General features: G+C 39.6%; 1 protein-coding gene across 3 annotated transcripts in view; it reads right to left on the minus strand.

Moving 5' to 3' along the window:
- WWC3 (WWC family member 3) overlaps window positions 1-13,476 on the minus strand; it is a 204,927-nt gene extending 191,451 nt beyond the window's left edge. For 2 of the 3 annotated variants that reach the window (XM_072614395.1, XM_072614394.1), the window contains exon 1: window positions 13,064-13,424. In XM_072614395.1, coding sequence (XP_072470496.1) covers window positions 13,064-13,359 — 296 coding nt within the window. In that variant the 5' untranslated portion in view covers window positions 13,360-13,424. Of the gene's footprint in view, window positions 1-13,063 lie in introns of all 3 variants that reach the window. The other variant, XM_072614396.1, reaches the window with a different exon arrangement.
- Between the last annotated feature and the right edge of the window lie 226 nt (window positions 13,477-13,702).

The following is a 13,702-nucleotide window of genomic DNA, read 5'->3' on the forward strand; positions in this document are numbered from 1 at the left end:
TATTTGTTCTTGTACTATTACTACCCACTGCTTTACAATTATTATCTCATTTGATCCTTAAAACAATCCTGGGAAGTAGGTGCTATCATTATCCCAATTTTAATGATGAGGAAACTGAGGCAAACAGATGTTTACTCTTAGGGTCACTCAATTAGGATCTGAGGCTAGATTTGAACTCAGGTCTTTCCAACTCCAGGTCTGGTGCTCTTTTACCTACCAACTGTGCCACCTAGCTAAATGAGAGTTGTTGTTTTTTAAAATAAATGTTTTTATAAAAAAAATTCTTGTCCTTCCTGTTCTCAAATCCAGTGCCTGATCCATCAGCAGGAATTCAATGCCTGTTATCTTAACTTGACTTTTTAAATATATTCCACTTTGCATCAATATGGATAAAATTCTAGCCTAAATTTTAGAAACAAAACACTATGAAAATGAATTTATCAATCAATAAGCATTTATTAAGCACCTACTATTAGCTAGGTGATGGGTATACACAGACAAAAATGAATAGAACCTCAAAGAGATCTATTGGAGGAGACAGCATGTACACAAACAAACATATAAGAATTAAATACAAGTTAAATTTGAGGGAGGAAGGGAACTAGCAGGTAAGCAGATCCTAGACTCAGAGATGGAAGGAACCTTAAAGTATATCTGGTCCAACCCCTTTATTTTATTGAAGAAACTGAGGCCCTGGAGGTTAATAAATATTTTGCACAAAGTCACACAAACAGCGTCAAAAAGCAGGATTTGGGGGGAGAGGGTTCTCAGATCCCAGAGTTAGTGCATCTTTATACATTCCCTAGCAGAAAGTGTGAAATCACACACAACTATAAAATCTAGAAGGCAGAAAGGGTCTTAGATATCTAGTAGCCCTTATATTACATCTGGGGTAACTGAGGCAGAATGAGCTCTTTTCTTATGAATGCTTTTATTACTATGTACTCTTAAAATAATTCATCTTACTGTGGTACAATTCAGAACATTGGTTATTAGCAGGATTAATATATTAGAGACCAAAGAGAATGAAAATGCCTAATTACCAAAACATTAATAGTACCACCATTTTCCCAGTATCACAGTCTTGAAATATCTTACTATCCTTCCATAATTCCCACCACCATCATGATATTAAAATAATGATGACAAGCTGATTTTTCTTTTCTGATATATCAAACTACCACTTCCTTGACTATCCTCCATTTAAGTAATATATCACCTCATTCACAGAATAGAGGAATAGCCTCTAATTGACCTGGAAAAATCATTCACCACTCAAATCTACCCATAATTCTCCCTTCCTCATAAGGAATTTCCTCTACCAGGGAAGAATGGTACCTTCTCAGAAATGTATAGTCTTAAAAGGGGGGCCCTAGAGCACTGAGAGGTTAAGACACACAGCCAGTACCATTTGGAGGCTAAACTTGAACCCAGGTCTACCTGAGTCCTCTGTTTGCCCTCTATATCCTACATCATGCCAGGAAAGAAAGGTTGGGGTTAGACTGTGGGGAACTAAGAATGCCAGTTAGAGAGACTTAGCTTTATCTTCTAGCCAAAAGAGAATTACTAGACATTTCTGAGCAGGGATCATCAATCAACAATTATTTATTAGGCATTTTCTGGTTGCCAGGAACTGTGTTAAGGAGGAGGGATATAAGGAAAAGCAAAAACAGTAACTAACCTCAAAAAGTTTATGTTCTAAAGGGGAGGCAACATGGATATAAGTAGGTAACACTGAAATACATTCAGAAAGAAGGTATTCTAAGAGTGGGAGAGAAATGGGCATTATCTCCCTCTCCGTGAGTACCTGAAAAGGCCAGTCTAAAAAGGCCAAGGTGTCTCATTGCATCCCGGGCCATCTCCAGTCATCTTGATGAATATTTGGTCACTGGACCCAGATGGTTCAGGAGGAGAAAGTGAGGCTGGTGACCTTGCACAGCCCTCCATTACTCAAAACAAAGTCAAGGGCAAGTTATGTCATCATTTCATTTCTCTGATGTCATGGTCTTCTTAGAAAACAAAGGACGAACAGATTCTAAGAGTGGAAGAGACTAGAACTGGACAGGGGGACTGGAAAGGAGTCCTGCAGGGGGCATTTGTGTTTTTTGTGCTGTGTTGAAGTAAGCCAGGGATTCCAGGAAGCTGAGATGAAGACGAAGGGCATTCCAGGTGTGGGGGATGGACAGTTCCTAACGCAGGGAAGATGGAAGACAGCTGTGAAAGAAACACTAAGTAGCCCAACGGTAAGTGGAAGAGATATGTGTCAGTGAGAAGATAAGAAGGATTAAGGCTTTAAGTCAAGCAAAGGAGTTTATAGTTGATCCCAGAAGTAATAGTGAACCACTGTGGTTCATCTAGTGGTTGATGAATTGGAGTGGATAGACCTGAGGCAGGTAAGAATAATTAGAAAGCTCCTGCACAAATCCAGAGATAAGGATTTCAACTAGTAAGAATAATTAGAAAGCACCTGCACAAATCCAATGATGATAAGAATTTCAACTAGCATGGTAGCTATGAGTGGAAAGAAGAGGACCTATAAAAGATGTTGTAAAAATGAGATTAAAAATGAAAACATTTGTCAACTAATTGGTTATATGGGGTATGAAAAAGTGATAAGTCAAGGTTTACACCGTTTGCTAACGTAGGTGACCAGATGGCAGTACCCTACACAAAAATAAGGAAACTGGAGGATTTGGGGGAAATGATCATGAGGTCCATTTTTAGACATGCTGAATTTGACATCTATAGAACATCCAGCTCAAAATGACCAAAAAACAATTGGTGATGTAAAACCGAAGCTCATGAGAGAGATTGAGGTTGGATAAATAAAACAGAAACAGTCCAAAAATGATGATTTAAACCATGGAAGCTAATGGGATTATGAAAGGACATGATACAGAGAGAAGAAAGAAAAGGTCCTATGATAGAACCTTAAAAGACACCCACAGTTAGTAGGTTTGACATGGACAAAGATCCAGTAAAGAAAACCAAGAAGAAATGGTCAGGTCATGATAAGAGAAACAAGAGAGAAGAAAGGGAATTATTAAAATCCAGAGGAGAGGGTAACTAGAAGGAGACGATGAACAATGGTGTCAAATGCCAGAGAGTTCAAGAGGGATGAGGATTATGAAAGGGCCTAAGGTTTCTCTTAGGAAAGAGCAGTTTCAGTTGAATGGACACAAAGAAACCAGGTAGAAAGAACATTATCACAGAAGTACAGAAATGGCATGATAAGGCCATAAACTAGGCAGTGGAAATGAGAATTCAACCAGAAGGATTGAATGATATTTTAGCTCAAGGAAATTCAACAAGTCTTATTAAGCACCTACTATGTGCCAGTCCTAGTGGACAGAGGGCTAGCCTTAGCAGCAGAGAGCTAGGATCAGGAACACTGACTATTGCTCAACTCCTATCTCTGACACACTGACAGTGAAAATTTGGGTAATCTTCTTAAGCTTTCTAGACAGTTCTCCCGAGATTATCTCAGGTGCAGTGCAGATAAAAATCTCTGCTGACATACCATTGATAAGATAGATATTGATAAACCAGTAAAAGAAGTCAGGTTTTAAAAACGGGGGTTGGGGGAGACTGAAATTGAGTTAGGTGCTGTGGATAAAAAGAAAAAAAATGCAAGCACTTCCTGACCTCAAAAAGAAAATATTCTTTTAGGGAGAAACCACATATAAGTAAATAGAGTCATTGCGGGGGACCAGGAAAGGCTTCTAATGTAGGAAGTGGCACTTGGGTTAAGCCCTAAATGGAAGAAAGAATTCAATGAGATAGAGGTGAGAAGAAAAAGCATTCCAGGAAAAGTATGGAAGTGGTTGATGGAATATTGGCTGGTTGGAAAGTAGAGTACACAAGGGATGATATGAAACAAGTTGGGAAATATAGGTTAGATCAAGCTTGGGAGCTTACATCTTATTCGAAAGGTAGCAAGGAGCAATGTGTTCAGACCTTTACTTAAAGACTATCAATTTGTCCAAAGTACTCATGATGGAAAATGCTATCCACATGCAGAGAAGTGATGAAATCTGAATGCAGACAGAAGCATACTATTTTCATTTTCTTTTTTTTTCTGTGGTTCTATTCTTTTGGCCTGTTTTGTTTCTTTCACAACAGAACTAATAAGGAAATATGTTTTACATGATTGCACATCTATAACCTACATCAAATTGCTTAGGGAGGGGGGTAGTGTGGGAGGGAGGAAGATAATTTGCAGCTCAAAATTTGAAAAAAAGAATGTTAAAAATTGCCTTTACATGTAATTGGAAAAAATACTAATATCAATTTGATGGCTGTGTAGAAGATACTAAATAAAATACTATAAATATAAAATATTCATAAACATAATTTGTAAACATAGTAATTATATATTTATACTATAAATTATATATTACATATAATTATATATTATATTTGTTATATATTATTTATATATTTATGTATTATATATAATTATGTATTATCAATTATATATGTAGTTATAAATATAAAACAAATTTTAAAAGACATTTTTTAAAAAATAAAATACTAATATCAATTTGATGACTGTGTGGAAGATAAATGGGAAATAGTTGAGCCTTCAGGTGAAGTAGTAAGAAGTTATTGCAATAAACCAATAGAGATTTGATGAGGTGCTGAACTAGGGACTGAGCTACGTGAGAAGGACAAAACAGAGATATACATATATTGACATTTTAAAGGGAAAATCACCCTAAAGAGAAGAATTAAGACTGGGTTTTAAGACTGGGTGACTAGTAAGACATTAAAACCATTAATGATATAGAGATGTTGAGAAGAAAAGCTACGTTTTGGGTAGGGAACATAAAATGGTAATTTGAAACTAAGAATGGTGGAGTTTTCTTTTTTATATTTTTAAATAAAGTTTTATTGTATTTTAAAAAGTGAAACTCATTCTTAGCTCCTGGGTCCTAAAAAGACAAAAGACAAAGTAACACTCTCCTAGTCTAATCTAATCCATTTAACTAAAAGATCAGAAAACAGAAGCCCAGAAATCGAAGCAATCTGTTCAAGGCTGTGTAGGGAGTGAGTAGCAAAGCCAGCATCTGAATGAATCTAAGTCACCCTTTGACTCCAAATATTATCTTGTACCATTGTGCCTATCACTCTTCCCCACTATAAAAGCTCTAAAGTGGTCTACATAACCAAAAAGCTCAAATACATCTTACACTTCACTGCCTTAGAGCTTGAACTCGCTTTTTCTCCCTAAGACTAATTTCTGATATCACCATCCTTCTTGAAGACTCAAAGACTATTCATTTTTCAAGACTCTATTCAAATCCTGACTCCTCAATTAAAGACCTTCCTACAGAAGGCATTCAAATAAATGTTGGGTAATAATGATGACCAACACTGGAGCAAATCACATAGCCACCTTGAATCATAACATTTCTATCTCTCTGCCATTCCACCAAAAGCCTTTCAAGGTGGGTAGTCCTAGAGGTGCACTCTTTTAAACAGATCTCCAGTTGCCATCCTGAGGCAATGTTAAGTTGGAAGACTTCACTACATCTCAGCTACCTTCGTACCACTGCACTGCTCCAGAACTCTCCACATTCCCACTCCTCTCCCCCAAACGTAAACACACAGTTGTTGTGTTTGTCCTTCACTCTTGAAGAGGACCATGACATCAAGATAATGACATGACTTGCAGTTGACTTTGATTTGAATGAGGGAGGGCTGTGCAAGGTCACCAGCTTTACTTTCTTCTCCTGAGCCCTCCGGATCCAGTGGTCTGATAGTCATCAGGCCGGCTGGAGATGGCCCACGATGCAATGTGAGACCCTGGCCTACACAACCTCTTTGCTCAGCAAACAATAACCAATCAACACTGCTGAGCTGTCATTTGTTTTCCACCACCTAGTCCATTCTCCACTCAAACTGATCTTTCTACAGCACAGGTCAGACTACATCATAACCCTATTAAATAAACTCCAATCACTCCTTTTTACCTCAAGGATCAAATATAAAATTCCATTTGGCTTTTAAAACCTTTCATAACCTGACCCATTCCCAACTTTCCAGACTTCTTACACCTTCTTCCCCCTTCCATATATGCCAGTGACAATGGTCTCCACTTCCTGGCTCTGCATTTTCTTGGGTACTGACTGTACCCAATGACTGGAATTCTCACTTCCTTATTTCCAGTTCCTTGATTTCCTTCAGGTTCCAGCCAAAATCCCACCTTCAAGAAGTCTTTCCTGGTCTCAATGCTAATTCTTTCCTTTTAAGATTGTCTCTCTAATTTATCCTTCATATATCTTGTTTGTACATACTTGTTCCTACATTCTGTCTTCCATTAGAATGTGAGCTCTTTAAGAGGAGGCTCTGTTTTCTGCCTTTCTATGTATCTTCAGTGTTTAAGAGAGGCTAGCATACAGTAAGTGCCAAATAAATGCTTGTTGCTTTCTAGAAAGAGCACATTCTTTTATTGTCCTATGGCTCCATTAGCTTTCTCTGTGACTTCATCTTTCCCTGGTGACCTCTCACCTATTCAGCATTGTTTTTACCCTTTTAGAATATAAGCTCACAGGGAGAAGAGAGTGTAATTTTTGTATTTGCTTCCCCAGCATTTAGAGCAGAACCTGGAAAATTGCAAACACTTAATAAATACTATCTTACTCATTCATTTACCTGAAAAATGATGCTATGAACTATTTTTGAGCCAATCTCTACCTTTGTGGAACTCCTATTGCAATTATTGCTTGTTTAATTCATTTGATGATCATGTGGGACTTTATGAGGTATCTAAGACTTATGATAAACAATTATTTAAATTAGCTTATTTTTCATTTCTGTCTTATTTCCAAAATTAGGAACTTGCTTTTGCATTTGCTAAATTCTTGATAGCTTTTATCACAGCATTCCCTACATAGAAGGCATTGCATAAATATGCACCAATTTCACTAGTGGGTAGGGTGAGTTGAACTCAAGATTTCATTTATATTTTTCTCATCTGAGAGTTTTACTATGTTGATTGGGATAGTGGTGACGTTTTTTGTTTTACTGCTGTTGTTTTTATTGAACCTGTGATTTCAACACTGTACATGTTCCCAGTGAGGATCTTTTTCTAACAATGCAGAAAGGTGCCTTCTCTGAAATTTAGTCTTAGAAAATTGCCTGGGCAACTGAGGAGTTAACTGACTTGCCCAAGGTCACACAGCAAGTACGTACTGAAGTAGGAATTGAATCCAGGTCTTTCTGATTCCAAGTCCATTTCTCTCTCCATCAAGTCATACTCTCTTTGTGGTAGGTTGGTTTAAAAAACAAAACAAAACAACCGAGAGTGAAGTGTCTTTTCTACATAAGTCCCCAACTTTTCAAAATGTATCACTAAAGTCACAACATTATCATCTACCAGAAAAGATACATAAACTTTACTGCAGTGTTAAAAACTAGAATGAGAAACATGAAAAGGAAATTATGTATTTCAAGATGACTAGGACTTATTTTTTGATATGAATTTCCCTTCTTTCTTAAAAGGGTTATGACACATGGTAGTAGTTGAAAACCCTAAATGAAGCCATTCCTGGAGCTGGGCGTTCCTATTATTTTAGGAGCAGGTATATTTTATCAAAACCAACACTAAAATTATATACAAACACAAAGGAGATTTTTACAGATAGTCCAGAGAGCCATGGTGGAAAAATGAGTAGAGATTTAGCCTTAAGATAAGGAAGATCTAATCTTATAAAGTCACTACTCTGACACATACTGGCTACACTGCACCATCCTGGCCATGTCACTAAACTTCTTAATGTTCTGGGCAACTAAGACTACAGTGTATAAGTAGTAGTGATGGTGCAGTGGTAGAAGGGAGTTTCCTCACCTAGAAGTTCCTTGTACCACTGAAAAGATAGTGTGTATGTGTGTGTGTGTGTGTGTAGACCCATATATATGTACATATGTGCAGATGTACAAATATGTATACATGTGTGCATGTACACATACAAACATATATGTGTGTATATACCAACAAATACATAAATCTCAGCGTATCAGACAACTCTTTAGGAATACTTCATTTAAACTAAGAGTGAACTATGACAAATATAGAAAACATTTTTATAAGTTCATTCTAAACCAGAAGTTAAATTTATAAGTGTATTTTAAACTAAAATTCCAAGAGGATAGCAATTATGTCTTCTACTTGATTATTGCAGATAACCCTTATAGATATACAGATAAAATTAGCATACTTAGGTATTTTTGTACAAAGATATTTGTATATGTGCATGCACATATATGCGTAGTTTCTCCTTCAAAGCAAAATACAGTAAAACTGCTCAAAGTGCCTCAGTTTACTATAAATTTGATTAATGTATGAAGTGATGGATAATGTAGCTCACTTTTTTAATATCAGGCTTGTTATTTTATTTGTATAAGGAATAATGAATGAGGAAATTCCCTCTGCTAATGCAGACAGCACCTGTTCTGAACAAAGTTGCTTGGGACACTGAGATGCCAAGTAACTTGCCCAATATCACACACAGCTAACATGAATCAGAAGTAACACTTGAACTCAGGTTTTTCTGATTCCTCTATCTAAGCTGACACCAGAAAATTTTTAACATGTGTGTTATGATTATCTCCTTACACCAGTGTTATCCACAGGTTTTCTCTTCAATCTCCAAGGTATACCTACAATTTCTACAATGAAATGTTTAGTTTTCCAGTACTGCCTTTCTTAAATTTGAGCTACAGTTAGGAACATCAAGACTCAAATAGGTTATGCCACCAAGACAATCTCTCATGAAATGTGGCCTTAAACAATTAAAAGAAGCAAAACTTTTCTCAAAATAGCCTACTGTTTACTTCAAAATTTTTTACCCACCAAAAACTAATGTGATTTAAAATACTAGATCACCATAGAGAGAGCAATCAGGAACCAAACTAACAATCTTAATGGTATAAGGAAATCACTGTGGAGGAAACTTCCTCTACCAATTCATATCAGCACTTTCTTAGCGACTTATCATCTTTGAGTGTTGCTTAGGGCACCAAGTGGTAATGACTTGCACAGTAACACACAGTTCATATATGAGAGGACTTGACTACCTTTTTCTATTCCCAAAGACTGACTCCATCCAGCATGTCACAAAGGCTACCATGAACTGAGTCAAAACTATGTTCCCCAAATCATAATCTTAACTGCTTTATCCTGCAACCTCTTAACCATAAACAATTTTGTTGTTCTATTATTTCAATCCTGTCCAACTCTTCCTTACCCCATTTTGTGGTTTTCTTGGCAAAGATAGTGGAGTGGTTTGCCATTTCCTTCTCCAGCTCATTTTGCAGATGAGAAAACTGAGGCAAACAGGGTAAAATGACTTGCCCAAGGTCTACCAGCCCATGATTAGTAAGTGTCTGAGGCTGGATCTGAACTCATGAAGATGAGTCTTTCTGATTTCAAGCCCAGGGCTGTGGACTTGTGATTTCACTGACTGGGGAAGTCATGGAAGTAGAAATTTCCTTTACTAACAGACAGTTCCTTTTCATAAAGAATCAGAAAATTTCAATGCATTGGAAACTAACAGAGTATCAGAAATCATTTACAAACATAAAGTTGATTCTATGGCTTCACATAAATTCTAAGTACTGCCTGATACTCTGTAAGTGCAATTCTAGTTACTAAAGTTATCCTTATATCCTTATAACTGTGATTTAAGGAAACTGCTAATTTTGTAAATTATACATTAACCTTTTTCAATCACACAAAATTAGTTTTGAATTCAAAGTTTTCAGATAAAAGTTCTAGTTAACTTGTTACAAAAACAGATACCAAAAAAAAAAAAAAAAACACATCACAGAAAGCTTGAAGACCAGGGTTTTTTGTTTTTGTTTGCACAACTATGAAGTATTGTTTCTTAAAGAATAATATTCTAGCCACATGCCTAAGATTCTAATATAAGAATGAATTCTTTTTTTGACACCAACAATAAGAAACTTCAGTTCCCATAATTCATTAATGGTCAACCCACTAGATCGTAAGTGCATGGGAACTATTCTAGGGGAAAAAATTTATCTAAAATTTATCCTCTTTAGCCAATATCAAAGCTTTTTTTTTACATTCTTAAATTTTGAAAGTGATTTTAATGCTACTGAAATGTTTAGTTACATATGAAATGTCTTTGAATGGTACAGAAGTAATCAACTGGTTTTGCTTAATCCTTTCTATTAATCTTTCCTTTTATAACTTAACTCTATTAAGAAAGATATGATTTATGTGCCTTCTCTCCTGTCAGCTCCCTATTTAAAACCTGTTTTGGTGGGGCAACAACACCACAACAAAATTCTCCAACTTTAGGAGATTGGGGGTAGCGTTACTTGCCAGTGTGCCCCAAACAAGACTTAACAGTACCGAGTCGTATATGAAAATTCTCAGCTTGACAGCACAATTCCCAACATATAATAAAAATTAATTACAACTTAAAGGATAACCAGGAACTAATAAAAAATGAGCAATATTGTGTTGTGAAAAAGAGGAATTGCAACCATTACTATTACAATCTTTAACAGAGACTCCACTTAAACGTTTGTGGCCTGCTTAACATTCCATACATATTTCTGGCAAGGTATTATGGGAGCTGAAGTTCAAACTGTCCCCAGTTGCATTTTCACTTACTATAAAAACATTGTCTCATATAAAAAGCATAGACATGGTTTTACTTTACAAAAACCTAAAATATTGACTTTAATTCACTGACTTTAGTTAACTAACACATGCCCAGTTCAAGGGTTCAGTCAACCCTTAGAAGAATATTAGATTAACAATCAACAAAAAATGTATTTGAAAGGATGAAAAAGTCATTTTATGGCAAAAATTCTGCAGCAGAATTTCAAAAAATCAAGGGAAGAAGGTCAACGTATTATAACAACTACAGCAAAGAGAAATAAGAATACATACTTCCATGTTGTTCGCCTTTGGGTACTCCATTTATCAAGCCTTATTTATGCTATTCAAACAATTGTAAACACAATGCTTACACTATAAATTCCACACTAAAATATAACCACCACAACAAAAACAGGTGGTTTTTTTAAACATTATTCTCCTCAAATAATCTTGTTTCCTCAAAGGAAAGTAATATTTAAACTTTTTTCATTATCAAATTCATTGTGCATTTGAAAGAAATAAGGAAAGGGCAAAATTAAAAATGCTCTACATTCCAAGCAGTGCTACCAATTCCAGCACTGTCTAAGTCTTGATAGCTCTCAAACAGCTGTGGCTTGGGCTTTTGGTTAAAATTACAATATGATCTCACCTGATTTCCAAAATACCTTTAAATTAAGCATTTCTTCCACGTATAAAGTTGGATCTCATTTTATACTAGTTTCTAAGCCCAGAGCTCTAAGGAATCCAAACAAAAATACTAAGAAACCTTTGAGAGAGCCTGAGGAGGAAGGAGGAAAGAGTCCTGAATCAATAGTTATCAGGAAGCAAAGGAACAGGCTTCCCCCTCAAGTTTATTTCAAAGTAACAAAATGCCAAGGAGTATTTCCTTTCTAGTATAGGTAGGAGGAAGCTGGCATAAAGTGACCATACAAGGTCCTTTAAAAAAAAAAAAAATTAAAGCACTGAAGGCCCATAGCACTTCCTTTTGGGCTCTTTAGAAGAAGCCTGAAGTTTCAAAAGCTGTTTTAGGTGGGACAAGGTATCAGATAATAAAAAAAAACTCACTTGATTTCACTACAGACATGCACACTTTTAAAATGTATTTCTCTCTAGAAGCATTACTAGTAAGAGCCTAACAATACTAACTTGGCTGGTTTTACATTTGAACTGGCTTGATTTTATTAAGAGCCCCAAACTTCACTACACTAAGTTGAAACTTCACGAAATGAAATAATATTTGACCACTTTTAGCTGTTGGGAGTTACTATGAATTTTCTTTAAAAAAAAAAAATCCCCCAACGGTTTCTAAAATTCTTCTCTTTCTGTAGTTTCCCCCCAAAATATAGTTGCTCTCATTTCCAGTCATCCTTTCCCAACACATCAAGGTCCCATTATCTCAAGGGATAAAGGAGATTCTCAGCAATTTTCCAAAGTAGAATTGCATTCATTTTAATTTGAAGAGGTAACTCCGTGGCACAAAGCACATTTAGAAAGGAAAGGGGGAGTGACAGAAGAACAGGACACCGAACTCCAAAAAGTTAGAGAATCTCAGCTCTACCTCACCTGAGAGCAGGGCGGTTAGGGTGCAACAAAGTTCACGCTAAAAACGAGGTAACCAAACCCAGGATGTCGGGGAGAGACGGGTTTTCCTGCCTGACAGCTCCGGTCACCAGGTAGAAACCCTACACTTGAAGGGCTTCGGAGGACGTGCGGAGCTCGCCCTAAGCCTGGACAAACGGGAGAGCGTCCGCCCGCACCCGAAGGAGCTGCGTCCCTGCCTCCCGCAACCCGGGATGCGGTTACGGCCGACGATCGATACTGTGTTAGCGGGACTGTGCCTCTGATTGGGGAGGGCTGTTTTCGGGCCACCAGCCCGGCCCGGGCCCACAGGAGGACTGGGCGAAACCACCATGGGAAAAAGAGGGGAAAAAAGGCATCCATCACACACGAGAAGAGGAAATTCCAAGCATCCGAGTTCTGAATCTACTGAAAGAGAGTCTGACGTGAAGGAACCGAGTCAGAATATCCGCTCCTCCATCTGGGCCTGGGGGAAGGACCGAGGCTCCTCCTGCCCTGCCCGCCGCAGCTGGAAGCTCCGCCAAGCCTGCAGCGACGCCCACCTCGCTCCCCATCGCCCAAGTCCTTCCAAACTCAACTGCCCCAACCCTGCCCAGCGCGGGGATCTCCCCGTCCCCAGCCCGGGGCCAGCTGGGGTGGGCTTTGGTTCCTTATTTCCTGCTCCCCTCGAGTTGGGGAGGGGGAAGGGTGGAAAAGGGGGGGGGGAGATGACTGATGCGTGCTATGCTTGCCTCGGCTACTGGTACCATCCACCGAGATTCCTGGGGGACCGGGGGGAGCATCTTAGCTAGCCCACCCCTTCCCCCTCGTCCAGTACACGCACACACTCACGCACCCCCGCCTTACCTGTCCCGGGGGTCGATCCAAGAGGTTTGCCGGGTGTTGTGGTCGATGTAGAAGATGCGGCCGTCGAAGTCCCGCGCCTCCTCCCAGCCCGCGGGCAGAGGCAGCTCCGAGCTCTCCCGGCCTCTCTGCGGCTGCGGGGGCTGCGGCGGCGGCGGCTGCCCGGGCCCCCCTTGCTGCTGTGGAGGCGGCTGCTGCGGCGGCGGCGGAGGCTGCTGCGGCGGCTGCTGCGGCGGTGCCTGCTGCTGCGGCTGCTGCTGCTGCTGCCTCCGCCGCCGGCCCCCGCTCAGCCAAGGCATGGTGACCCGGCCCCGGCCGCCGCCTCCCCGCCACACGGTCCCTGGGCCCCTGGGCTCTGAAGCCGCCGCCGCCGCCGCCTCCCCGCCCCGGGCCGGGCCAGCTGCTGCAGCCCAGCCCGGGCCCCGGCCGCCCCCCGCCGCCGCTTCCTCCGCCTCTTCCTCCAGCACTAACAACTGTCCCAACCAGCGCAGGAGGCGCGGGGAGCGAACGGGCAGAGCAGGAAAGGCGGGCGACAGTAGCGGCTCCGCCGCCGCACAGGGCTCATCCTCTGCCCGCTCCCGCTGCCCCCGGCTCTCCTCCGCCCGTGCCCGGGCAGCTCTGCCCCTGGAGCCCGCGAGCCAG

This window comes from Notamacropus eugenii, chromosome 5 (assembly GCF_028372415.1).
Source record: "Notamacropus eugenii isolate mMacEug1 chromosome 5, mMacEug1.pri_v2, whole genome shotgun sequence".
NCBI classification, from domain to species: Eukaryota; Metazoa; Chordata; class Mammalia; order Diprotodontia; family Macropodidae; genus Notamacropus; species Notamacropus eugenii.